Source organism: Podarcis raffonei, chromosome 12 (assembly GCF_027172205.1).
Source record: "Podarcis raffonei isolate rPodRaf1 chromosome 12, rPodRaf1.pri, whole genome shotgun sequence".
NCBI classification, from domain to species: Eukaryota; Metazoa; Chordata; class Lepidosauria; order Squamata; family Lacertidae; genus Podarcis; species Podarcis raffonei.
Window position 1 is genome coordinate 35224152 of NC_070613.1, and position 25108 is coordinate 35249259.

The 25108-nt window shown below is 43.2% G+C and overlaps 1 protein-coding gene across 4 annotated transcripts in view; it reads left to right on the plus strand.

The window, feature by feature from the left end:
• Positions 1–173: 173 nt before the first annotated feature.
• Positions 174–25108, plus strand: part of STK31 (serine/threonine kinase 31) — a 36724-nt gene continuing 11789 nt past the window's right edge. The window contains exons 1-15 of one of the 4 annotated variants that reach the window (XM_053359831.1): positions 174–254; positions 4481–4519; positions 4594–4637; positions 4841–4939; positions 5472–5546; positions 6138–6296; positions 8606–8961; positions 10342–10537; positions 11662–11774; positions 13851–14010; positions 16150–16272; positions 18066–18245; positions 19808–19924; positions 24176–24295; positions 24634–24765. In XM_053359831.1, coding sequence (XP_053215806.1) covers positions 4492–4519; positions 4594–4637; positions 4841–4939; positions 5472–5546; positions 6138–6296; positions 8606–8961; positions 10342–10537; positions 11662–11774; positions 13851–14010; positions 16150–16272; positions 18066–18245; positions 19808–19924; positions 24176–24295; positions 24634–24765 — 1902 coding nt within the window. In that variant the 5' untranslated portion in view covers positions 174–254; positions 4481–4491. Of the gene's footprint in view, positions 255–594; positions 914–937; positions 1011–4480; positions 4520–4593; positions 4638–4840; positions 4940–5471; positions 5547–6137; positions 6297–7941; positions 8176–8605; positions 8962–10341; positions 10538–11661; positions 11775–13850; positions 14011–16149; positions 16273–18065; positions 18246–19807; positions 19925–24175; positions 24296–24633; positions 24766–25108 lie in introns of those variants that run through there. The other 3 variants (XM_053359830.1, XM_053359829.1, XM_053359832.1) reach the window with 3 other exon arrangements.

The window sequence follows — 25108 nt, forward strand, 5'->3', positions numbered from 1 at the left end:
CCAATGCCTGCGGTTTGAGGGGATGGTCGGGCTTGGCAGCTCCTCCCCGGGACCTCCATTGGACCGCCTTTTATCCACACAACCCCTTCCATAGCGCCCAGCTACAGATACAAATAGGAGGAGTGTGTTAGGTTTCAGGTAGACCCACCCTGGGATTTGTTTGAACGACGGCGTAGCATCGCTGTTTGAAATCAAATATTGATTCAAGTGGTTTGTCCGCGCTTAACTCGGTATAGGGATCCGGCTCTCAAGGGGTAACTAAGAAAGTCTAAAAAAATGCATTTCTGAATTCGCATGTGTAGGAATTCAACATTTATTGCACCAGCCATGTCCCCCCCCCCCAGCAACTTAACTGTTATTTATTAAATTTATATATACCGCCTTTCCTTCTTGGATCTCAGGGCGGTTCACAACATAAAAAAGTCGCTTAAGTGCCTAGGATCGCAGCTAGATCATACGCGTGTTTGTTTCTCCAAAGTCGCTGCGTTCAGTACTGCTCCTCCTTTCCCTGCGCAAACTGAAACCTGGGGGAGTAAGTCCCACTGAAATCAGCGGGGGTTCAATGCCGTCCAGCAGCACCGTCGAGCGCCCTGGCACTTTTAAATTATTATTACTATTTCTTTTGCGTCTCAACGCGCCTGTGCGTCAACAGGAGGCGCAGCGGGGCCTATGAAAGCGCGCAAGTCTTACGAAGTCCGCGCGGGTCCATCCTCCCAACTATCGTCGGCCGCCGCGTGGCTTGCAAAGGGCGCAAGTTTGCGCTTGCTGGTGCCTTGCGCGGAGGGTGTGTGTGTCTTTCTGTGACTTTTCCGCCGACTCCGCTTCTCGCTTAAGGTTCTGTGCCATTCATAAGAGTTGGTGCGTTCCTGGACGGACAGAGGGTGCAAGAGGAGGAGGCGGCTGAGGGCGACGCGTAAGTGGCGTCGAACCTTAGCAAAATGGCGGGGCGTCTTCTTCCAAGGGCCAGATTATGGAAAGGCTTCCTCTGAGGGAAAAACTGGCCTGTTACCGTGTGCTTCTGCTTTCCTTTGAATCTTAAATATGTGAGGGGTGGGTGGGTGTGTTTTGAGGCAGGTGGACGGCAGGTTTTTTTGCATTTATAGAGCGCTTTGCAGCCCCCCCCCCCACGTGAACTAATGCTTATCTTCAAACCTGACGGCTCTCTTGAAAGAGAGGCCAGCCAATATTAGCATCCTCGGGTTTCAGGGGCGGGGTGGGGGGAGAGACTAAAAGCCTTTTGTAGTGTCTTCACACATGTGGTAAAACTTCGGTGTGGAGGAGACCTGACAGCTCACAATTTTACACATACTGTCCTTGCTGTATGTTGTAGGTCTAGGAATAGACTTAGGACATAGAAATTAATAAAATTCTAGGATTATTATTTGGGGTGGGAAGGGAGAAATACAAGATGCAAAGGAATTATTGGGTCTTCTTCTTTGGCGGTAACTCGTAGCCGAGTAAGATTGTCTTCCATAAACACGGTTTTGACAATGAGTCTGTAAGTAACTGTGGAGGCCAATTCTGGACCCACACATCCTTCCACAGTGGGGACATTGGTTTCCAGGCAGGAGTTGATAATGGTGTGGATTTGTCAAGTGTGTCTTCCTCTTAGCACGTTTCTCCCTGGCATCCTGAGTTTGAGTGCCCATGACACCTTTGGCAAAGGCTGTTCTCCAACTAGCGTGCTCACAGACCAGTGTTTCCCAGTTGTCAGTGTTTATACTACATTTTTAAAGATTTGCCTTGAGACAGTCTTTAAAACCTCTTTTTTGACCACCAGCATTATGTTTTCCATTTTTAAGTTTGGAATAGAGTGGCCAAGTTAAGGCCATTAAGGGAAGAATAGGGAGCCATTAAGGGTCGTTAACAAGACAAGGGCCCTAGGTATGACCAGAGACTGGGGATTTGGAAGGTTGCCCTGGTAACTGCTCTGGGGAAGGGCAAGGGGATTCTGGGAAGAAGAAGGGGGAGGGGGAGGCTGGGATACATCTTTGAGGGAAGCCGCCTCTGGAAATGTGCATGCTGAAGGTGCAAATAGGCGAATAAACCCTATCTAGGGTTGCCATATTTCAGAAAGTGAAAATCCAGACCACGAAAGTTGTTGAGCTGCTTTATTGGGGTGGGGGCGCAAAGTTGTTGAGCTCAATCAGGAAAGAGATATTTGGTTCATGGTAGATAAATTTGGTTCATGGTAGATAATCCATTGAAAGTGTCAATGCGGTCTGCTGGCAGCTGCAAAGAATACAAATTCCATGCTAGGGATTATTGGGAAATTCCATGCTAGGGATTATTCGCTGAAAATAGAACTGGCTGTATTGAAATACCCTATATATGTCCTTGACTGGAATATTGTGTACAGTTGCCATATACCGAAAGGATATTGGAAGGCTGGAAAATGGCAACCAAATTTATGGTGGGATTGGAACACCTTGCTTATGAGGAAAGGCTAAAGCAGCTCGCACTTTTTAGTTTAGAAAGTAGGTGTGTAAGGTGGGACATAATGTGAGGCTTGTAACGTTATGTACGGTGTGGAGAAAGTTGGTAGAACATAAGAACCTTGCTGGATCAGGCCGAAGGTTCATTTAGTCCAGCATCGCATCTCACAGTGACTGATCAGATGCCTATGGGAAGCCTTCTAGGCAGGACTTGAGTGTAATTCTTCTACTTATATAGCCACAATGGTTAGTAGCCATTGGTAGCCTTATTCTCCATTCTTGAAAAATCTCCCACGTAGATTTGTGTTCTGATGTAAGATGTGCATTTTTAAGGCTCTGGAAATGTGCTGAAGTTGGGTAATGGGGATTGCTGAAAGTAGTGGGAGGAAGAGAAGGATGTAAAAACTCCATACTATAATCTTTATAAGTTACTTCTAGCTTAAGGTTACCAGATTTTTTTCAATGAATCTGGGGACACTTTTTCAACGTCAATGGATTTTGTATGGGGACTGATTTGTAAATCCAGGGACTGTCCCCGGGAAACGGGGATGTCTGGTAACCTTATTCTAGCTGCTTTCTATAGGTTCTGCCGTGGCCATGGGGAAACCCCCCCCCCCAGGTCAGGCCAGGTAGCACCAGAATCTCTTCATCCCCAGGTAGGCAGTTGGACTGTCTGTGACACCTAGATCTTCCTGGAGGCAATTGTATGGTATCTGATGAACATCCTGGGGAAGGAGGAGGAGACGAAACAGTGACGTAAAATTTACACTTCAGAGTCTATAGGGGTACTAAGCTGTGTATCTCATGTTTAATCAACATGGCACTCCGCTTTTGACTATCGTTACAGTGGTGCCTCGCAAGACGAAATTAATCCGTTCCGCGAGTCTCTTTGTCTTGCGGTTTTTTTCGTCTTGCGAAGCATGGCTATTAGCGGCTTAGCGGCTTAGCGGCTACAGGTATAAACTCGTTCCCGCAACTGCAAACCTCGACCCCTAGGGAGCATCTGGCCATTGCATAAGCCTCGTCCGGCCTCTTAAGCAGTCCCTCCTGACGCACTTACATAACACAAGCCCCGACTGCCGCCATCCCAGTGACCCCGGAAGATAAGATCTGCAGCAAGCACCCCGCACCTCCGATCCCGGGGCGCGCTCAGCCAAAGCGTCCCCGGACACCTGTCCTGCCGCGCCTTTGCGCAGCGCTCTGCAGAGCGGAGCGATGAGCCTGGCCAATCGCAGGCAGGGCAAGCAGCGGCGAAAGCGGAGAGAGCGAGGCCCAGAGGGAGGAGTCTCCGGCAACGCCATTGACGGCCCCGCCGCAGCTCCGTGTCCTGGAGCCCTCCGGCTGCCGACTGCCTTTATTTTGCTGCAGGAGCCTCCTCTGCACCGGGATCCTCGCGCGCTCCCTCCGTCTCTCCATGCCTTTTAGGTGAGTGGCATGCTCGGGCACGACCGGAGCTCGCCTTTGTGGTCACTTTGACAGGCGATGGCGCCACCCTCAGCCTCGGTTCAGGGGCACCGGCTGCTGGCAAATGGGTGCCCCCTTCTTCCCTTGACAGGGATCATCTCCCCCCGCTTCCTCAGAGATGGGCAGGCAAAACTTTTCATGTCCCCCCCCGCCCAGTCTGCCGTCCTCGGGATTTAGCGGTCGCCGCGTGCGCTAAGAGTGCAGACGGGGAAATCCCACCCTGAGCCGGGTGTCGCCGCCAGGTCCCCTCCCAGTTTTAAGGCTGAAGCCTAGGAACTTTTCGAAGCGGCGCAGGGCAGCATCACCACCGGCTGTGTTTCCGGACGCTAATAATGTATTGATTGCTATTACTATTAGATTCACCGCTGCCGCATAGATAGATTGGCGGTGAAAGCTGTTTGCGCGCGGTGCGGATCAAGCCCTTTGTCTTGCGAAGCAAGCCCATAGGGAAAATCGTCTTACGAAGTGACGCAAAAACGGAAAACCCTTTCGTCCAGCGGGTTTTTCGTTTTGCGAGGCATTCGTCTTGCGGGGCACCACTGTACATAAACATTTTTCTCATGGATCATGTCTTGTTTTAGGTTCTGCTGATATGGAAGCGGATTCAGGATATAATAAAGGTACACATACTAATATTGTTTTACTTCTTTAATGCTGAATTCATGAGCTGACTTGTAATTCTTTCTGCCCACAGTTGTTAGCTGCCATGTTGAAGATGCTATAACATTTTGGGCACAGGTAAGGTTAAGATTGTGGGAAGTGATGAATGACTAACTGAATAAGGTGGGATCAGGGCAACTAACTAATTATTAAATTTGGCAAAAGCAAGTCTTTGCCCATATTTTTATGAGCACGCCTTAAAACTGTACCCCTTCTTATATTAGTAGTGTAAAAGGCCTTTCATGTAAATGTTGACTTCAAGTTTAATTTGTGCCGTTCAGGATATTAATAGACATAGCGACATATTGAAGACTAGCCGTTCTCTAGCGGAAATCTGTCCTCTAGCCAGCCCAGTCTTTGGCAATCCTGATCTTACCAGGGTAAGTTGTACATGTTGTTTCTTGGTTCCTATAAGTATAAGAACATCTAGTAGGCATCATTTGAATTTACAGTCCTGTGTATGCAAATCTGAAAAGTTCAGTTGTGCTTTTTGACTCGGGAAGTGGGGTTACAGTGGTAAAGATGAATTGTATCAGCTATTCAGTTGCCCATTTGGTAAACTTGGCATTTTTGGTTGAATTTGAAGGTTTTCGTCTTGATTGTTATCTTTATTACAGTGGTAACACTTTTGGAATGCAGAGTTAAATTTTTTACTGTGTGTAAGCTTGGTTGACAGTATATTTAAGTGACTTCTTAAGAACTACTGTTATACTGCATACTTCTGCATAAGTGTATGTGTTCAAACATTTAAGCATCTTCAAAAGGCAGCTCTATATCTGTATTCATGAGAAGGTTGCCTGCCACCTAAACACTACAGAATAAACCACTGAATTAAAAACATCTGAAGAAAATGGGTTACAAATACATGCAGGCTTATGAAGTGACCTGTGGTTTCTTTTTTTTAATTTTCAGATCTATGGAGGATGCTTTTCTGAAGATAAATGTTGGTACAGATGCAAAGTACTGAAGGTTATCAATATTGAAAAGGCAAGGAATTCCTACTCAGATTGATTTCTGAAATACAGTCTGCAATCTTTTAAATTCAAATCTTAGTTGATAATAGCTTGGATACTGTCTTCCTGAAATCATTGAGTCCAAATCTTACTTGATAGTGCTATTTCATGTTGATGGTTTCAAGTCTAATGATGAGCCCTGCTTGATCAGGCCTAGCTAATCCAACATCTTTCTGCCTAGTTTCTGTACTAAACTTTAAGGAACTGCTAACTTGGATTTTAAGTAACAGGGCAGAAACTTCTCAAATAGCATAAGATTACTGTCATTTCTTTGGGCTTTTAATTCTATTTTTAGTAGCTAGATGTGTGCAGAAATACTTCCTATAACTAAATTATTTTCTGTAAGTGCTTAACCTTCTTTAGTAGTGGTTGCAGATTCCTAACTATTTCTTTAGTTAAAGTTGTGTGCATGTAGGAATGCAAAGACAACTGGGGAGTGAGTCCCCTTGAACTCAGTGCAGCTTACTTCCGGGTAGACATAATGTACTGTGAACACCATAAGCTATAACTCCAATAGGCAATTGGTTCTTATTGATTTGTTTTACTGGTTTTTGTTTTATTACAGTGCCAGGTATTATATATAGACTATGGAAACTCTGAGGTTCTCAATCGATCAGAAATAGTTGAGATTCCAGAAAACTTGCAGTTTCCTAGTGTGGCGAAAAAGTACAGGCTGTGGGGATTACAGATTTCAGCTAATCAAGATTTAAATCATTTTGACCAGGTGAGACAGACTTTTCACATGTGTATGAACAGTTCAGCAATCAGGAATCTAAAAAGTCAGTTGATTTCTGTTTTAACCTGTCGTGTTACAATCAGTGCTGTGGTTCAGTTTCCACCAAATGCTATGTTGTCCATCTTGCTGTCTCCTACTTAATTTATGTAACTATTTACATAGGTTTAACATAATTATTTCACACAGTCCATTTCAATGTAGAGGAAATGTCAAAACTGTGTTTAGAAAAGAAGTAATTATGTATCGGTTGCAATCTTAAAAAACAACAACAAAACTCCAAAGAAGATTACAAACAAATACCAATCATAGTCCCTGGATTGGATTGATTTCTGTTCTGAATTTCAGGCAGAATTGCAAACAGCAGCTATTTCTGTTCCCAATGGAATTCTCAAAACATACCTTGGTGGTCAAGCAATTTCCATTGGAGTAGAGGGAATCAAATACAGCTCGTACAGTGGACGCTCGGGTTGCGAACGTGATCCGTGCAGGATGCACATTTGCAACCCGCAGTGTCCGCAACCCGCAGCGGTGTGTCTGTGCATGCGCGGGTTGTGATTCGGCGCGTCTGCGCATGCACAAAGTGCAATTTAGTGCTTCTGTGCATGCGCAACTGCCGAAACCTGGAAGTAACCCGTTCCTGTACTTCCAGGTTTTGGCAGTCTGCAACCCAAAAAAATGCAACCTGAAGCATCTGTAACCCAAAGTATGACTATATTTGAAACCAGGAAGAAAAACACCTGCTTGATTTCTTCATAGTTGCCAAAGATCGCAGTTTGCCTGGGTTTTGTGTTCCTCTAGAAATCTTGCAATAAGCTGACACTTGCCTTTTCACTGTAGAATTTAGGTTTATAGATGTAATATTATGTTCCCTTTTTTGATTATGAAGTTTGTCATTTCAAACTTGAGTGGCCCCATTCATGTGTCCTGTTAAGCCATGCTTTATGGTGGTGTGTCCAAGCTGCAGTGCACCTTGGGTGTGTGTGCTACATTTTAGTCATCCTATATGACCAAGAGGAGGATTTTGGAGCATTGCCTCTGCTTTTACATAACCACAGTTTTCTGTATCGTCTGAACTGAGAGCTGTTGTTAATACTTACCATGATGAATTCCAACAAGCCAACTTCGTACCCCTTGGGTTGAAGTTGATGTGGCGTTCGTACGGAGCCCCCGGTCGTCTCATGGACTATTGACCTGTACACCACTAATCCACTGTCACCAACCAGGTCCTCCCCGGTAAATCACTTAGTCTCAGTCAGGTTCTTAAGTTAACAAAGAAAAGTGTAGTTTATTGCAGACACAAATAAACTTTAACTGCATTCAAAACGTTACTCTTTACCCTCTTATTTTATTCTGTCTCTAACTCTTCTACCTTCCCTCACACAAGAACCAATTGCACTAACTGTCTCTCTAATTCCAACTGTCTGCCAACTGCTTTCCCAACTGCCTTTTCCAAACCAACCAACTAACTAACTAACTAACTAACTAACCAACCTCAGGCTAAGCCCTTTTATAAACAGGTAGGCTCTGCCTCTAGCTTTTCTATTGGTCTACCTATTAACTCTTTCTCTCCCCCTGTACAGACATTTTCAAACGAACAGGCAAACGCCACAGTTGGCTTGTTGGAATTGAACTTTATTTAGCGTTACCAAAGTTTGTTGTGCCAAACCATACAACAAATTGCAATTAAGGGAAAGTAATAGCAGAAGTCTTTGAGTTCTTCCTCACAGCCATGCAGGATGGGGGAGTGTGTGACGCCAAGGCTCACTGAAGCTCATTTATGTCACATACATCATTTTCTTGCTATCTGGATTATTATTGCATTTGGGTTATTACTGCATTTTTCGTTAAGTGTGGTCAGCCAGTTTTGGTAAGTGGACAACACAAGTGTCAAATTAATGCTTGAGCTGATTATAAGACTGGCTTTGTGTATTCTTTATTCAAGTTATAAAAATGCTTGCCACACCTTTGCATACCTGACTTGGTTTCTGCTAACCCTGAGTTAGGGACCGAAAGCAATGCAGATTGGTAAACCACAGTCCTGGATCTTGAAAGGATTTATCAGCCCCTTTATAGCTTCTGAGATTTTAACTGAGCACAGCCCATACATTTCCCAGGTTTCTCTGAAGCCGTAAACTTGATTTCCAAAGATCAAAAATTAGATCTATCTGCGCCTGTCAGATAAATTTGCACAATTGCAAATGCTGCATGTACACCACAGTCTTGATTGTAAAACTTACACAACAAACTATTTCATAAACTTTTTTGAACTCTCCCCCCCCCCCCTTTCTTTTTTGCAGGCCAGGAGATTTCTGCATAGCTTGATTTTTGAAAAAGAAATAAAGACGAGAATCAAAGCCACGTATCAGGATGGTACCATTGTGGCTGAAGCAGAGTGTGGGCTACTGGATATTGGGGAAGAAATGGCCAAAAAAGGATTTGCTGAAAGATGCAAGTCTCCTGTAAATAGTAATTCCTGTGATACAAAAATGGATTCCTCTCTCTGCCAATCCAGGAATGCAAATTCTCCAGCTCCAGTGTGGTCCAGCAGAGCCAGCTCTCCATTAAGCAACAGAGTAGGCATGGGCTTTGGTGACAATCCACCACTGAATGGAAGGAATGAGAAAAACGGTGCAAACCATGTGCCTTTTATTAAGTAAGTCACAGTGGGAAAACATTTTCTGATGTAAGAAGTGGTTTGAGATGTAGTTTGAGATGAAGTCCAATACAACATGCTTTTGAAGGATGCTGGGGGCTCCTGGCCTTGAAACCATGGCCTTTTAACTGGAAGATCTTGCTTTAAAATCCCTGATTGTGTTGGGCTGGTGCCTGTTATGTAGTGGTGAGAGGCATTCCACACATGTCCAGAGGCACTTTTTAATTCAAGTGATCCAGTGCTTAAACCTCTGAGGCTGCAGATTGGTTCTGAATTTTTGTTACATTCTGGTTCCCTGGTCGGTGTGCAGGAGGAATCCAGATAACCATTGGTCAGCTGCTCCCAAAGTCTCGGACTGACAGGGACATGTGACCAAATTTTGTGCTAACTAGCCAGCTCCTGAGTCACTCCTCCCAAGTCATTTTGATGCCCCCTGCAGAAATACAGTACTTGTTCAGCTCTCTGCTTCACCACTCTTAGCTGTGTTGTTCTTGGCTCTCTTTTATGCTAGTCTTTATTTTTCTCACCACCTGTGCATTTGTCATTTCCTTTGCTCTTGGCTTTTCCTCTTTCCCGCCAAACATTTTTCTTTCTTTTTTTTGTTCTCTCCCCCTCACTCTCCCCACCTCCTTTTCTCTGGCCATAGCATTGTTGGGAAATAAATGTCTGACCCTGCAGGAAGATAGGTGAATTAAACGTGATGCGGTCTAAAGCAGACACGGCTAAATAAAGACACGGGTGCCGCAAGCAAGAGTGGTGGGAGACATTGCTGGGACCCTCCATGCTGCTGCTGCCATCGGGCTGGTTGGAGTTGAGAAATAAATAGATGTAATTCTGGCTGCAGAGGCAGTTTGTGATTCCAACTGAGTTTGGGGTTGTCATTTCCTGCTTCTGATTTAGTACGCCAATCTAGTGTGGCACCATCTTTGAATGAATAATTCATGGCAGTGCCCTCATCTGGCCAACAGAGGACCTCCATTCCTAGGCTAGAGACATCATGAAATGACAACTAATTTGCACCTTTTCTGCCACTGCCATCTCTTCCGCAGTGCCTGTTTTGGCCTTGGGAAATCTGGTAGTTATCTGTGGCTGCAGAAGGCTTCCATTTCCCTGGTATATCGAGAGTGCCCTTTAAGAATAGCATTAGGGGGAACATGTGCAATAAAGGTGGTCTTTACCAATTAAGCATCTAAGCCAGCTTTCGCCACTCTCGTGCTCTCCAGATATTTTGAACCTACAACTCCCAAAATCACCAGTCAGCATGGCTATGTTGGCTGGAGGTGATGAGTCGAAATCATTTGGAGGGCACTAGTTTGGACTTGGAATCTCTTGAGTGCTCACTTGAAGTCATGTATCAACTTTGTATTTATTTTTCAATAGGGAGAAAATGGTGACTTGTGACTTTAGAAGGGTCTCAAACATTAGCTTGGAAAAAATAAAGCAAGACCAGAAAATGATAGAGGAGAATGAAAAGTTGAAAGCGGAGAAAGAGGCTCTCAGAGTGAAAAATGAGGATCTTCTCCATCAGTGTGAAGAACTGGAGTCAACTGTTAAGAAGCTTACTTGTGATCTGGAGGTACAGCCAATAGATTGATTCTGCATCCCAGAGATACTTAACTGTAGAGTTGGCATGCGTGTGAGGCAGGGTGAAGCACCCACTTTAGGTGCCGGAAGCACAAGAGGCAGAGCTCTGCCCACCATACGACTTCTGTCACCACCAGAATGCCCTGTTCTCACCAGTGAGATGGAGATGTTCCCTGCCCCCAGGGCAGAGAAACCGAGCAGCAACGCCATGCGGAACAGCTTGGCTCCTGCCGAGTTCAGCAAGAGCTGGGGTGCTTCTGTGTGCAGCATTGCCACTAAGGTGGTAAAACGGGCTGGGCTGCCCCTGCTTAACTGGTAGCCATACAATAGTGATCTGGGTTCTCCTGTTGATGATATAACTGATACACAGAAGATTTAATTCTTCTGTGCTACTTGAAGAGGAAGTACTTAGTTAAAGAATGGTTCTCCTCCCCACTGCCCACCCTTTTATGGTTCCCATTTCCCATGCCTCCTATCACGGTCGCCACCTTGTTTTCCTTCAGCAGACAGGAATGCTGGCCAAACCCGATGGATGGTAAATGTGGGTGCCTGATTGCAATCCCTTACGTGCCTAGTTGCAAGTAAGCCCCACTGATTTCAGTGAACTTCCTCCTTGAAAAGTTTGTATAATATTATAGCCTAAGGCAGCAGAATTCAAGTGACTTTCTAGGTTAATTGGAAATTCCTCTGCAGGACCAAAGCTGGTCTTTGGTTGGTTCAGGGTATGATGGCAGTTGTGCCACTCCTCTGCTTTCCAATTTGCTTCCTGTTATGCCAGACAAGTGACTGAAACCAAAAGCTGTGTGTGTGCCACAAACATAAAAACACACTGCACAGTGCAAAAGTTCTTCAATTAAAGCCTGGTCATCTGGCAATGCATTGCATGTAATACTGAGCACCTTAGAGGAAGGCTATTTATACAAATGCAGCATAAATTAGTATAATTCTGCGTTTAATAGTCACTGAAAGCCAAATCTACTGCCCTTATATTCTCTTAGCTCCATGTTTGCATGTGGATATTTTGATGATTTTTTTTTAAGTTAAAAATATGCTTTGGTGCTTGGCAGAAATGGTGTAATACTAATGCTCGAATCCTTTTCTTCTCCAATGCCATAGGAGGAGAAAAGATACAAGGAAACTTTTGAGGTGTTGGAAAACGCTCTATCAACATATATAGGAACTACAGTGGGAAACTTGGCTGACAAGTTCGAGAAATTGAAAGAAGCTAGGTATAGTGTACATTTCTCCTCCTCAACTAAAACATATTTCCCAGCGATGGGTTTCTGTTGTGAATCACAATTTTTAAAAGGTTCTTCTCAAAAAACAAACTTTGTTCTAGCATTGTTTGGAGAAGAGCCTCAATCATTTTGTCGTTTAAAAAATGTTTTTTTTTTAAATTTGTCATTTTAATGCAGTAGAACAGTGTTTGATTGCCAGTAATAGTCAGAGAGTTCAGATTTTAGCTGAGTTTCAGTGACATATTCCCTGCCTTTTGAAGTTGAGTCACTGGCTGGAGGCTTTCTTCCCTGAAAAGTGCATACAACTCAAGGAGGAAGTGAGGAAGAGCATCACTCTTCCAATATCCTCCTTGGACAGCTGATGGTTGTCCAAGACTCTTTGTACTTCTGAAATGTTTATCTTCACTGGCATGAAGTTTAGGTGTTAAGTGCACATTGCATCCACAGGTAGCAGTAAAAGCTGAGCAGAGGGGAAGGAATGATGCAAGAGAAAAGGCAGGCTACAGCTTTACAGGGTGCAGCATATAAGCAGTAAGGCAGGGGTGGGCGAGTTACAGGCAAGGATCCTATTTCTTACACCCCATGTGCTGTCAGAAATGTATGGCTCAGCCTTCCTGGTAGGAGCTGGGAAGCTACTTCCTAACAGCTTGAGCTGTTCCAGTGACTGCTGCCCAAACAGCCAAGGGCATAGCAATGACACCAAGCCACGAAGTGGACAGGCTGGTGTGCACTGACCTCTCTTTAAGTGAGGGAGCAGAGCGCCCACCCCTCTCACCTCTTTGCCCAGGGATCTTGCCTGATGTCCCAGCACCAGATGTAGAAAACAGCTTCAGTTGCATCATAGAAATAAAGCTCCTTGAAGTTCCTTGTTTTGGATAAGTGAAGATAGACAGAAGAAGATGATAGACAGGAGAAGGAGGGCCTTGCATGAGAGGCAGGGTAGAGAGGATCTCCCAGGGTGGGAGGCTGGGGGAAGAGGGGAAAGCTCCCAGTTGAGAGCTGGGAGGGTTTACTTTTGTGTGTGTGGAATAAGGGGTATGATACAATTGTGATAGAGGGGTTTGTATTTCCCCCTTTGCTGCTCTTTTCCTTCTTGGTTTTTTTCCCCTCTCTTTAGATTAGCTCAGCTTTTATTGTATTTTATGTGGAAAACTTTCAGTAAAAATTGATTTTTTGAAAAAGGAAAGAAATAAAGCCCCCAGAAGGAAAAGGAAAGAGAAAGTAGTTTGATAATTATGATAGGAAAGGCAAAAAAAACCACAGGTCCGCTGAAGCCCATTGTCATCTCGGGCAAAATTGCTTCCTAGCCCCATCAACTGGTGGCTAATGCTAAATCGATAGCAATGTCCAGCATGGGATAATGCGGTAAAGAAACACAGTGAGTGAGTGGTCAGGCTGGGAATGCAGTGATCTGGTCCCTAGAGAGAGGCCCTACTTTTAATAGGCAGTGAGCCAATGAGAGGGAGAAGTTGCCTCTGGTCTCTTTGGATCGGACATTGCTGCTCCCTCAAAACACCACCTGATTGACTGAAGTAATTCAAAGCTGGCTCCCTCTGCGCTGCCTTCATCTTGATGTGGGGCAGAAAGTTTATCCCAATGTAAACGGGGATCCAGGATGTAATGAAGCTACAGAGTACCATGGGCTGAAGACAGAAAAGAAGGGACCCTTTCTGATTGGTAAAAGTTATACCTGCACTTATCCCCTATGTCAGTGATTTGCCCATAAAATAATAGTTCCAAGCAGATAGTTGTTTGGTCGCATACCAAATGGCAGCATTCTGATAGGTAACAGGCTGCCATATATCAAAATTTTGTGTTTTCTTCTTTACAAGGGTGTAAAATCAGACAGTCCAGTCTAACCAGAAAGAAGGCATAAGTTATTACCATTTTAATTAAGCTGCATTTCCCATGATTTTCTGTGTTTTTCCTGATAGTTACACACAGAGAGAAAGAGAGGTGTGTGTGTGTGTGTCTGTGTAAAATAGTCTATTACATATAAAAATGAGAGTACAACTGTTGATAAGGCAGCTTAAATGCTCTATTCATTTTCAAATCTCTTTTACCCAGACAAGTCAGTCTGAATGCTCGTTTTGGAGAAGACCTTTCAGAAGCTATTAAAGTGGTTACCGAAGGATGCCTTGCTGCTCCCCTGTCCTTGGAAAAACTGGAGAAAATTTGGATTGACTATAACGCTTTTCAAGAGGAAATATGTGCATGCAAATGTGTGGTATGTAGAATAGCTTGTGCCCTTTTTTGCTGAGGCATAAACTATAATGATAATTTTTGTTCATAGTTTTTTTAAAAAAAAGACATTTCTGGAATTAACTTGACATGTGACATGTTCAGTGATGGGGGATATAATTATGCTAGATCTGAGTTTGCTGAGAGAAGGGGGTGCATGGTCTATTATTATAAGAATAATATAATAATTTTCCCATCCCACACAACCCATTGGGCACAGGGTAGCCAAGCAGGGCTTCTGAGTGCTGGAAATGCAGGAGAAAACTACTGAAAGTCAACTAACAGCTCAGGGCTCCCCCCCCTTTTCTCTGTGGGTCATTCCTTGCTTGCAGTACACCTCACACTTTCTCTCCCAAATCCCAAGCCTATAATGTGGTTTTTGCCTGAGAGGGTCATAGAACATGGAAAGGGCCAGATAGCTGAGTTAGAAGTGTTTTGATGAAAGTTTTAAGTAACATAACAACTCTCAAATTAGCCAGGCAGCATGCAGCCAAGGAAAAAATGCCACTTAAAGCTTGGAGACTCTAAGAACTTAGATAAAGCAATCAGACATCCCAAAAGAATGGTAGCTGTTTGTCAACTGGCATACCTTGCACTCCCATCTCTTCCTGCTGCAATGTGACCTGTGCTAGCCTGTATTGCGGGCAGGTAAAAAACCGCAGCACCTGTAGTTCCAGTGATATTGGATTGATGCCAGTACCCTCTTAGTGTGTCTGTGAATGCATTTGCAGATCGGGACTTGCTGGAGAGTTTTTCCTCTTGCAGCTGAAGCCCTTCTTTACATTTGGTAGACACACAAACACCAGTAAATGTTGGTGGTGATTCAGTAGTCTTTTCCTTATACACCCTTTGTAAACAAACCTTTGGACCAGCCAGAGGCCAGTCTCACAAGCAGTAGTTTGCGTGAATTGTTTTCTCACTTAACTGGATGAGTTGCAGGTAGACTTTCCCATGAATATAATATATTCACCTCACCACCTGAAGCAAAGGACAAGAACATTAGATTGTAAAAATAATTTCTTTTCTCCCAGCTGTCACAGAGTTTGTTTCTTATGAGTGTGTATCTGTAGCAATCCAGGTGGTAGTAGTTCTATAGCCCAGATGCTCTTGCCATACAAGTAGGGTCAGTAGGCTGCAAAATGTTTGAGAGCATCAGCCAGGACAGTAATCTGAAGCTGCTGTCTTTGCTCTTCATCTGTAGTTAGCAAAGGAAGAGCTCTACTTAAGTCCTTGAGAAACTGTCGGCTTGCTGAAGTATACACTGAAGCCTGACTGCATCTGAGCCTAGTGATTTTTCTAGCTGCCTTCTGTTTCAGTAGCTCTGTAATTGCAGACAGCAACCTGAAAGATGTCTCAGCTCTCACTTTGCATTCTGGGCTTGGTTTAGTTAGGTGGAGGTAAATTAGAGCATTCTCAGATGGATCCCTCTCTAGAAAACTGAGCTACACAGAAAACACAGTTTCTAAAGTAAAGACCATCTTAACCATTGAAAAGAACAACTAGCCTTACCTGTGAAGGCGATACCATGCACATGTAAGAAGCCACAATGATGGCAGATTACAGGCACATGGGATTGGATTGTTTACTACTCCCTAACCTAGCTCCCATACGTCTTCCTTTTAAAAAAATCCTCTCCCAGGATGCAAATGGCAGCCTCCTGAGGCTAGATGGCATGCAGTTAATTGTGCTTTCTTCTCTAGGTGGCTACTACTGGGATAGTTTGTTCCCTCATGGCTTTGCCATACATACACCAGAATCAGTTTTGAAAACATTATAATAACTTCTTTCATGGGACGAGGAAGGATAGGGATGTAATTTGTTTCTAGCAAATTCACATTGGGGACAGCCAGCTTTGGTTGTTGATTGCCCAGATGTAGTTTCCCCTGAGTTCAGTCTGGGAAAGATGGTGCACTTGAACAAAATGCAGCAAGTGTGCTTCCAGAAAGAGAACAATGCTCTTAGATGTTTAGTGTGTACTTTACAGTTCAAATACAAGATTGCATGAAAGTTAATTTTTGCATAATTTGGCTCACCACATACTCAGTAGTATATTGCCTTGTGAGTGAATTAAGAGAGTTTCGGGGGGTGAGGTTTATTCCTGACCTTGCTTTTCCCTTCAACACAGGATGAAGTGCAGAGCTTGATTCAACGTAGAAACGAAGTGCAGCAGAGCTTGTATGCTACAGTGCAAGAATATATTATGGAAGTGGATGATTTACCCCTTTCAGAGCGCTTGGAAACATTGCAGGTTGGGAAAAGAGCTTCATGCATGTCCTATTTGTGCACCATTTTGTTTTTTTAAAGTTAGCCACCTTGTGTCAAAAACAGTGTTATGCTGGTAATGTCCTGTACATGGTAACATGATAGGGCATCCTATCAAGAACATTTCCTTGCTTCTGAAGGTATATTAATATCACATTCTGCTGTGTCTGGTGTCCTACTGGAGAGTGGTGGAAGCAGAGGGTGTTGCTTATTCCTGTACCCCAATGCTTAGTCCACAAAGGCTAGAAAAATATACATAGAGTAGAACTTCATGTGAAATGTTACATGCTGTTAACCAGTCTAGGCGCTCTTGGAAATAGATGTGTAGGATGAGACATGAACCAATTGCATGCTTTGTGCCTATCTATAAAATAGGTAAAGGGACCCCTGACCATTAGGTCCAGTCGTGGACAACTCTGGGGCTGCAGCGCTCATCTCGCTTTATTGGCCGAGGGAGCTGTAGTACAGCTTCCGGGTCATGTGGCCATCATTACTAAGGCGCTTCTGGTGAACCAGAGCAGCGCACGGAAACACCGTTTACCTTCCCGCTGGAGCGGTACCTATTTATCTACTTGCACTTTGACGTGCTTTCGAACTGCTAGGTGGGCAGGAGCAGGGACCGAGCAACGGGAGCTCACCCTGTTGCGGGGATTCGAACCACCGACCTTCTGATCAGCAAGCCCTAGGCTCTGTGGTTTAACCCACAGCGCCACCCGCACCCCATCTATAAAATAGGTAGTGTCTTTTACTCAGCATATCGTAGGCTCTTAAAAACATTTCTGCATCCATTTGAGTTGCACAAAGGTGACTGCGTTTGGCATAGCCAATGAGAGCCAATTTTTCTCTAGTGCAGTACAGTACAGCAAATGTTATGTCAATCTATGCCCACGAGGTGGCAGCCTGCAAACACTTTGCTGAGAGCTGCAGCAAACATACATTTTACTGTGTGTCTGACAAGCCTTTATAAAATTCAGTGATAGAATTTTATTCTATGATCAATCAATGATTTATCAGGTCTGGTGTTCCTGACAGTTTGACCCCAAGACATAGCGGGCAGTTTGCAGCACTCTCAGCAGCAGCAACCGCCCCCCCCCCGCTGCCAAAAAACCCTGTTGCATCAACTCTTGGAAATGGGCATTTGAAATCACTTTTATGTTGCAGGATGTATAAAAACATACTTAATGACAGCAATTTTCACAATTTTTTTCCTTCTTAGGATGTACCCAAATTTCTCTCCCTTCTGCTTTGTAAAATATGTATTTACCACAGTTCCAAAATTACTCCGTTATTTAGCAGGGGTTCTTTGCTGTTGGTGTGTGTGTGTGTGTGTGTGTGTGTGTGTGTGTGTGTGTTCAAAGGCAGCATGGTGTCTTTGGGCATCAGATTGGGGGTCAGAGATTTGGGCTGTTAGAAATGTTCCATCTCCATCCTTCCTCTCTCTTGGCCATTTTGCTTAGATACTTTGACATGTTTTCACATCTTGGGGACTTGTTCCGGCCTCTTGATTTAAGGACCGTGTTGCATTACAAGTGAACCCAGTTTTCTTCAGCTCGCTTGGTACACTTGGAAGTCCAGGGACAGTTGGGGGGAGAGCACAGACTAAGCTGGTTCCCTCCTCCCCAAGAACCATTAGAGAAATGCTCATATAACAAGGTCCCCAAGGCCCAAGGTATCTTTGTTTCATTTTATAGTATATAGCTTGCTTTATTCAATATAGTCTTCACCTACTTTCAGTCTCCGCTCCCTAATCCTGTTGTTCTTTACTTTTATATTCCACAGAAATTGCAGGATTCCTTGGAAGTCGTATATGGTCAGGTTTATGAAGTAGAGAGTTCTGAAGGAGCTTTTGAGAAGTTCGCTGAGTGGAAAAACATTAAGTTGGAGGAATTCAGTAGTGTCAGAAATGCTACAGATGCTTCTCTGCAAAATTTGGTGACCTGTTTCAGCAGGATAATCCAGGTAAAGACAATGTTACTTTGACTTAAGACAGGCTTTGATTTCACATGGGTGAAAAAAGAGAGAAACGCTTTTTGGCTCCTTCCTTATCAACCCTATACAGTCCCTGTAAAGTGCAGATCATGATTTTGGTCTAAACTGCATGTTATGTTGCTGGAAGGTCTCTATGTATTACTTTATTTTGTAAAAGCCGTGGCTGAGTGACTACATTTAGCTGCAGAGAGGGACAATTTGTGACCCTGCAAGTTTTCCCTTCTATGGTTAATGATATCTCTTGGACAGGGATCTGGATCAAGCCTATTTGGTAGGGTGGGGAAGAATATTGGGCTTTTCCTACACTGTGACTTTAACCCAGATAAGGACCTTTTGTCATTGCTTTTTTTTTTGGGGGGGGGGTCACATTGGGAGGTTCAAATGTGGAGCTCCAACATAATGTGTAACTTGTCCCTTTGACATTAGCTATCTAAATTGAGATTTGCTGGCCAATGATTCTGGGTTTTTTTTTGATAATGGAACATGGGAAGGGTTACTCTGACGAATGGATACTTGGCCATTTCCCTTTCTGCTATTGTTTTGGCTCTTACTTTGGGCAGATTTTTGTGTTAAAATATGAAACGAAACCGTGTTTATCATTAAGTGGATACACTGTTGGGTTATACTTGGGAAGCTTTCTAGGAACTTGAAAGGTGAAGTGGGAACATAGCATTCGTGTGATGTAGCATACGCATTGGAGCAGCTGATAGAACATTCTTTCACCACTCTGAATTTGATGACTAGGGAAGCTCCTATTACAGTCTTTGCTCCGTAACCTTTGACTGCGTGATCTACTTTTATATAATCATCCTTCCAAAAAAAAAATTTCTGGGGCAGCTTGTTGCATTCAGTGATGATAATGATTAATGATCACTTCTAAGCCCATATAAGTTCTTTATAGAGCTTTAAAAAAATCCAATACTGTTCCTGCCTGCATGCTCACAATTTAGACTGAGGCAAAAGGAAATATAAATGTGGAGGGTAGAGGAAAACAAGCATTGGAGCAGAATATTCTCTTTGGCAGGAAGGGGAGAGAGGCAAGCCTCCTGCAACTGCTGCTTCTCTGGGCGATGGATGGGGTCAGACTGACCTCCCTTTTTCCTTCCTTTCTTCCTGGGAGGCAGCTATCCCAGTCATCTTTTGTTCCCCGGCTGGTGACAGAGACCGGAGTGTGCTTTCCTTCTGTTCTGCAGCATCAGGACAATTTACAACAAAATCACCAAATATAATATCGTTCATGCACCTTCTACAATCTCATGTTCTTTAGCACTAAGCAGCAGTAGAAAGTATGTGTTCCTGTGCAACAGGACGGCACATACATTATTAAAATTCACAAATAAAAGTGCTGTTGACTCGAAGTTTTTAGTAAAGAAGCAGGAAACATATGACTGCCTAAAGCTTTCAAGGGACAGCATCTGACACACCTCTATAGGGAGGGCGTTCCACATTTTGGGGTCCATTATTTACTTTGCCAACACTGTTAATATTTGTATAGATAACTCCTTTTTTCTCTTAACTATTTACCTTCCAAGTTCTTTGACATGACGTCAGGCATACTTCTGAAATTTGAGGATGTAGGTGACAACATGGATGAAGTTCTCAAGAATGCTGAGTTGAACATTTCTCAAGAATTGAGCATTTTTCTAACTGTAAGTTAGCTTTCTTCTGTTACAGCACTTTTGTAGTGGCTTCATGTCTTTTGGATAAAAGCCATGTCTGAAATTTCCAGTGGAATGTTAGAAGCAGGATTTCCTGCAACAAAATTCCTCAGTCCTAGTCAAATACTGAAAGACCATAGTCACAAATCTACCAGTTAATTTAACATGGTGGCCTGTAAGCTAAAATCTCACTTTGAGAAGGGGTGGGAGTTGCGAGTTGCCATCTTTCCTGTGTTTAGTTAACTAGTTTGTCCCTGAATTGAAGCCAGCAGCTTTCTTCTCCCCTTCAGCTTGGGGCCTAAATGGATGGGGGTGAAATTGAATTTGATAGTCACTAACTTCTCCAGGCCCATTTTCTCCCTTGTCCCTTGTCTCCCTTGCAGCTAAAGAAGTAGCAAGGTCTTTTTCTCCATCTACCCCGAGACCATCCTGAGGGTTTGAATAATTTGCTTCAGTGTATGAATGCACCTTGCCATGCTCATCTTCTGAGCCTGGCAGGTGAGGCTGTGACTAACCCCCATTGTGGGGATGTAATGAGGCAGTGATTTCCGCCCTGCCTGGGGTAATCACAGTCATTGCCATTGGGGGCGTGAAGCGGTGACCCACGCTCCCCCCAGCGGTGACCCCAGGGTTCCCCGTTAAAGGGGTTGTTTGAGGGGAGGCATTGGCCAATAGGTTGTCATTGCTCTCCCCTGCGACTACGGCGAAATGCGAGGTGGGCTCTCTGCTTGAACAGATGTTCTCCAGAGCCAGCCCAATCCCGACTCATTCTGGATAACCCTGATGTTCCCCAGCTCCCCGGCCGGGGACTGGGAGGGATAAACGCCCAATGCCTAAGCCAAGATATACCCTACATCTGAAGTCTTAATACAGCTGTGGCCAATTTTAATCCCATAACATAGTGTCTTGAGTCATTATTCCACCTGGGGGTCACCTGGGGTTGGGGAGACTCTGCCTGTCCACGCAATCATTGCCATTTCTGGTCGGCTGCAGTTCAGCTTCCACTGAAATGTATATTGTGTGTCTTGCAAATGTATATTGTTTGTCTATGGCCAAAACTAAACTGTTTAATTATATAACCAATTTCGACGCATTTCAGTGGAGAGGGGAAGTGTAAGAACCAATGCAGAAAGTAACAATAATTTACATGTTTGCAGACTAAGAAAATAATTATAGTGAGTGCTGTGACATTCTCAGACATGCCTACCCCAGAGTAAGCTGCATAGTGCCCCATTATCTCCAGGAGCCAAGTGCCTTGATCCAGCTAGGGAAGACCACTTAATGCAAGTAGGCCTCCATGCTGTTGTTGCTTGCTGGATCAGCAATTGCAGAAATTAATTGGATTCACATCCTAATACACTTCTATTTGAATAGTGTTGCTTTATATGGAACATGCATTTGAAAAGCTGCTTAACTTTGCTCAGCGTTATTTCTTCCTTCTCTGAAAATATTTTTCATGGCTCCATACATAATTTCAAATCAAAAGGTGGTTGGACTTAAAAGTGATTGTTGAGACTTCCGGAGGCGGCGCCACCGACAATGGCGGATTCCCTCTAATCTAGAGGGAGAAAGCTCCTCAGAAATCGGGTCCTACCGCTGCAGCGAAGTGGCGACCCTCTTGAAAATCGCAGGCGGTGAAGCCTGCGACCGTGGGACTCAGTGGGCACCTTTTGCGCCCCCCCATCAGCAAAGGAACCCTACAAAGGGCTCCGGAGCGAGACGGGGTGCTGGTGCGGTGCTGTGAGTCAATCGCTACTTCTGCGGAGTGAAGCTGCACAGCTGATGTCGGAGAGCGCTGTCCTCTTTCCTGTGACAATTTGGCTTTTAAACAACAACCCGTGAGTAGGACAATTGAAAGATCGGGAGATCAAAGGAATTCCCCCTTTGATCAAAGGAACAACTTAGAATTTGGCACCGAAGCGGGAAGGTGTAAACAGGAAGTCCGCCTCCCGTTTTTTGTAAATAGACAGAAGCAAAGATCTTATAAGCTAAAAAGCCGGGAAAATTGACTTTAAGATTGAAATTTCCTGCATCTATAACTATAAAAACCCCCCTTCACAGCAGGAGAAAAGGGGGGAAGAAATTTTGACCTTTTAATCCTGCAAAGAGAGTGAAAGAATACAAGCTTCCATCGTCCCAAACCTGGGGACGGAATGCCAGGACAGAAATTGTCGGTGATGATTACTAATTGAAAACGGGAAAACTACTGATAGACAGAACTAAAAGAGAAATAAAATAATTCTAATGCTGCTTTCTGCTTGTTTGCATTATACTGAAAGGAAACAAAGAATCTGAAAATCGAAAGTAAATTTCCCTTTGTTGGATACATTTTAAAGATGGACGTTAAATAGTAATTGTATCCCCTAGAGGGAGCTAGCCAGCATGTTTGTTGCAATTTACGGGGAAGATATAACATCTGTGAAAATCAGACCGTGGGACCAGCTATTTGACCTTGACAGAAAATGAATAGGGAGGAAGCCTTACTTGCTGCCCTTGGCAAAATAAATGCTGTGCTGCAGCAGTTGGATGAGAAAGTGACCTTGATGAACCAAAAGTTGGATCTTATATCTGCTCCAGCTAGTAAAGATGAACTAACAGGAAACGAAGTCAAAGAAACCTCACAACAGCTAATACAGGAAACTGGTTCAACAAGGCAAGTCCAAGGGCAGAGGAAGACGGAAGAGGTTGCGATTGCACCTCAAAAGATACAGAGACTCAAAATCCCGCATGACCAAAAGCTGCAACATTGGAAGATTGAATTTGGAGAACATTTGTTAAACTTTGGAGTTAAGGAAGTCATTAGCTCTGGTGGGACTGTGAAACAAGTTGATGATCATTTTTGGAACAACTACTTTTTGGATTACAAATCAAATATTGGGGAGTGTATTATCGGGGAATGGGACAATCTGATAAAAGAAAATGGAGAATATTTCTGTATGGAGCTCCCCGGAGATTCACTCCCCAAGGAGAAAGGGAAGAAAATATGCAAGAATCCAACAAGGGACAGGGATGCGAGCAAGTTTAAACAGGAACAAGAAAACATGCAGAGGGGGCACAGAAGGGACTTGAGAGCCTCTGATATTAGAACACCCGATTGATGGATAGAACACAATGGTGGAAGGACGGACATTATCTGAAACCAGGAAGAAGGGACGTTGGATAAATTTAGAATGAGAATCTCTTTTTTATAAACTACTTTACTTTTGGAATTAGTGTAATACTAATGAAATATTAAAATGTGCTGGAAAGGAATTAATTGGCTTTAGCAGAAAGGTTTGAAGGAGTTAAGCTTAAATATGGTTTAAACTCTAAAACTTTAAGGTTTAGAAGGTAAGATAAGGTTAAAGAAATTAATGGTAAATTGAACTGTAAAATTTTTAAATGGTAATGCTCTTGAAATGAAACGAAGCAGTTCTAGTAATAAGGTAAAATAAGAACTTGTAAGAATGGATTGATATTAGATGAAAATCTGAAGTGACAACATATGAGGAAAAATAATTAAGGGTAAAATAAGAGGGTATGAATTTGCTGAACCAACTTCTAAATGGAATACAAAAAAGGGAGGTGAGAGGAAGTCAAGAAAATAAGTAAATGAATGGTAAGAAACTGAAAAGAGGGATTTTTTCTTTTTTCTTTTTCTTTTTACTTTTTTATGTTACATTTTGGCTTTTGTATCTTTTTTGTGTCTTTACTTTTTTGTTTACTGTTCTGTAACCTTTTTTCTGTTAAAATCTAATAAAATATCATTAAAAAAAATAATAAAAGTGACTGTTGAGGGGCAGCAGAACACAACATACCCAAAGACAATAGTAAAATACACAAACTCTTACATGTACTCTGCACTTGGTTTTTAATACATTGTTGACTGTTCCAGGTAGAAGAACCCAAGATAAAAAGCAGCAAACCTCTGATTTACAGTTCAGCTAATGGTTCAATTTGCAGTTCAACTTGTGGTCCTTTTATTGCAGTCTGCTGCAAAACAGGAGTCCACGATTATTCCTGATTGAATCATTTGACAAACTCACCACACCAGAGCTGCTGAACATTGCGGTGGAGGTTGTGTCCCGTGGAAATGTCAAACTACATTAATTTAAACTGCTTGGTAGCCTCTACTTACGTTACAAATAAAAACTGATAAGCTTTCCCATTAAGAATAGCCTCCTTGCCTATAGGTGTTGAAATCCTCAACCTTCATCTAGCTGCAGGTATGTTATCTGTATGTTTGTGTCTGATTCCATTTAGGAGCTAGATGAAGCAGATAAAAAAATAATCTTGAACGTGTACAGTGAAGTTATGCAGAAGATCAACCAAGAAAGCAATCTCTTAAGCGTTATATATCACAAGTATCTGGACAGCATCGAGGTCAGTTTGTCATACTTGGTTATTTTTTTGTATTTTCAGAATTAAAGCAGACCACGTCTTGAAACTTTAGGAAAGCTTTTTGGTGATACTGTTTTGTCCATGAATTGCCCTTCAACGACTTCAAAAGAAAAATTGGCTTGTAATTATAAAATGACCCATTAATAGATTTCTCTAAACTAGATATTGTTTTATTGCTGCCTAAAACTCAGTTGCTATTTAAGACATAAAGATGAGTCTAATTTGTGCAAATAGCAATCTTCCTTGAAACTAATTTGAGCAATGAAAACGCCGTTCTTTCACTTCCATGGTTTCTTTGTGTTTTTTGTTTTACACTTTAGTTCAAAAAGCAGATAGTGGAGTGGCTGGAGACAAGTCCCAACGTTGACGTTTTGCTACAGATTAAGAAAAGAGTGAAAAAGCTGAAGGCTCAGCTGAGGTGGAAGCTGGTTGAAAAAAACAACTTGGAAGAAGTATGGAAATAAGTGTTGTTTTTAAAAGGCTTTTCTGAAAGCTAGAACTAGTGGACGAGGGAGAGCATTCTGCCCCTACCGTCCGTTAGGAAAAAAAATGGATTGAGTATGTGGGAAAAGCTGGTACTATCTGGCATTTGAGGAATCTCATTTTTGAACAAAGATGTAATTTATTCACGTAAAACTTAAGGCAAATAAAATCCGAAGGAAAAGTAGATTAAAACTATGTAGATCAGACAGTGTTTCTCTCATTGCTGAGTGGGTGGGATGTCAGCAGTGAGCTTGTGCAATAATGGGCCTATAAAACAACGGGATATCAGATTTCCCTTCTGTGTGTGCGCGC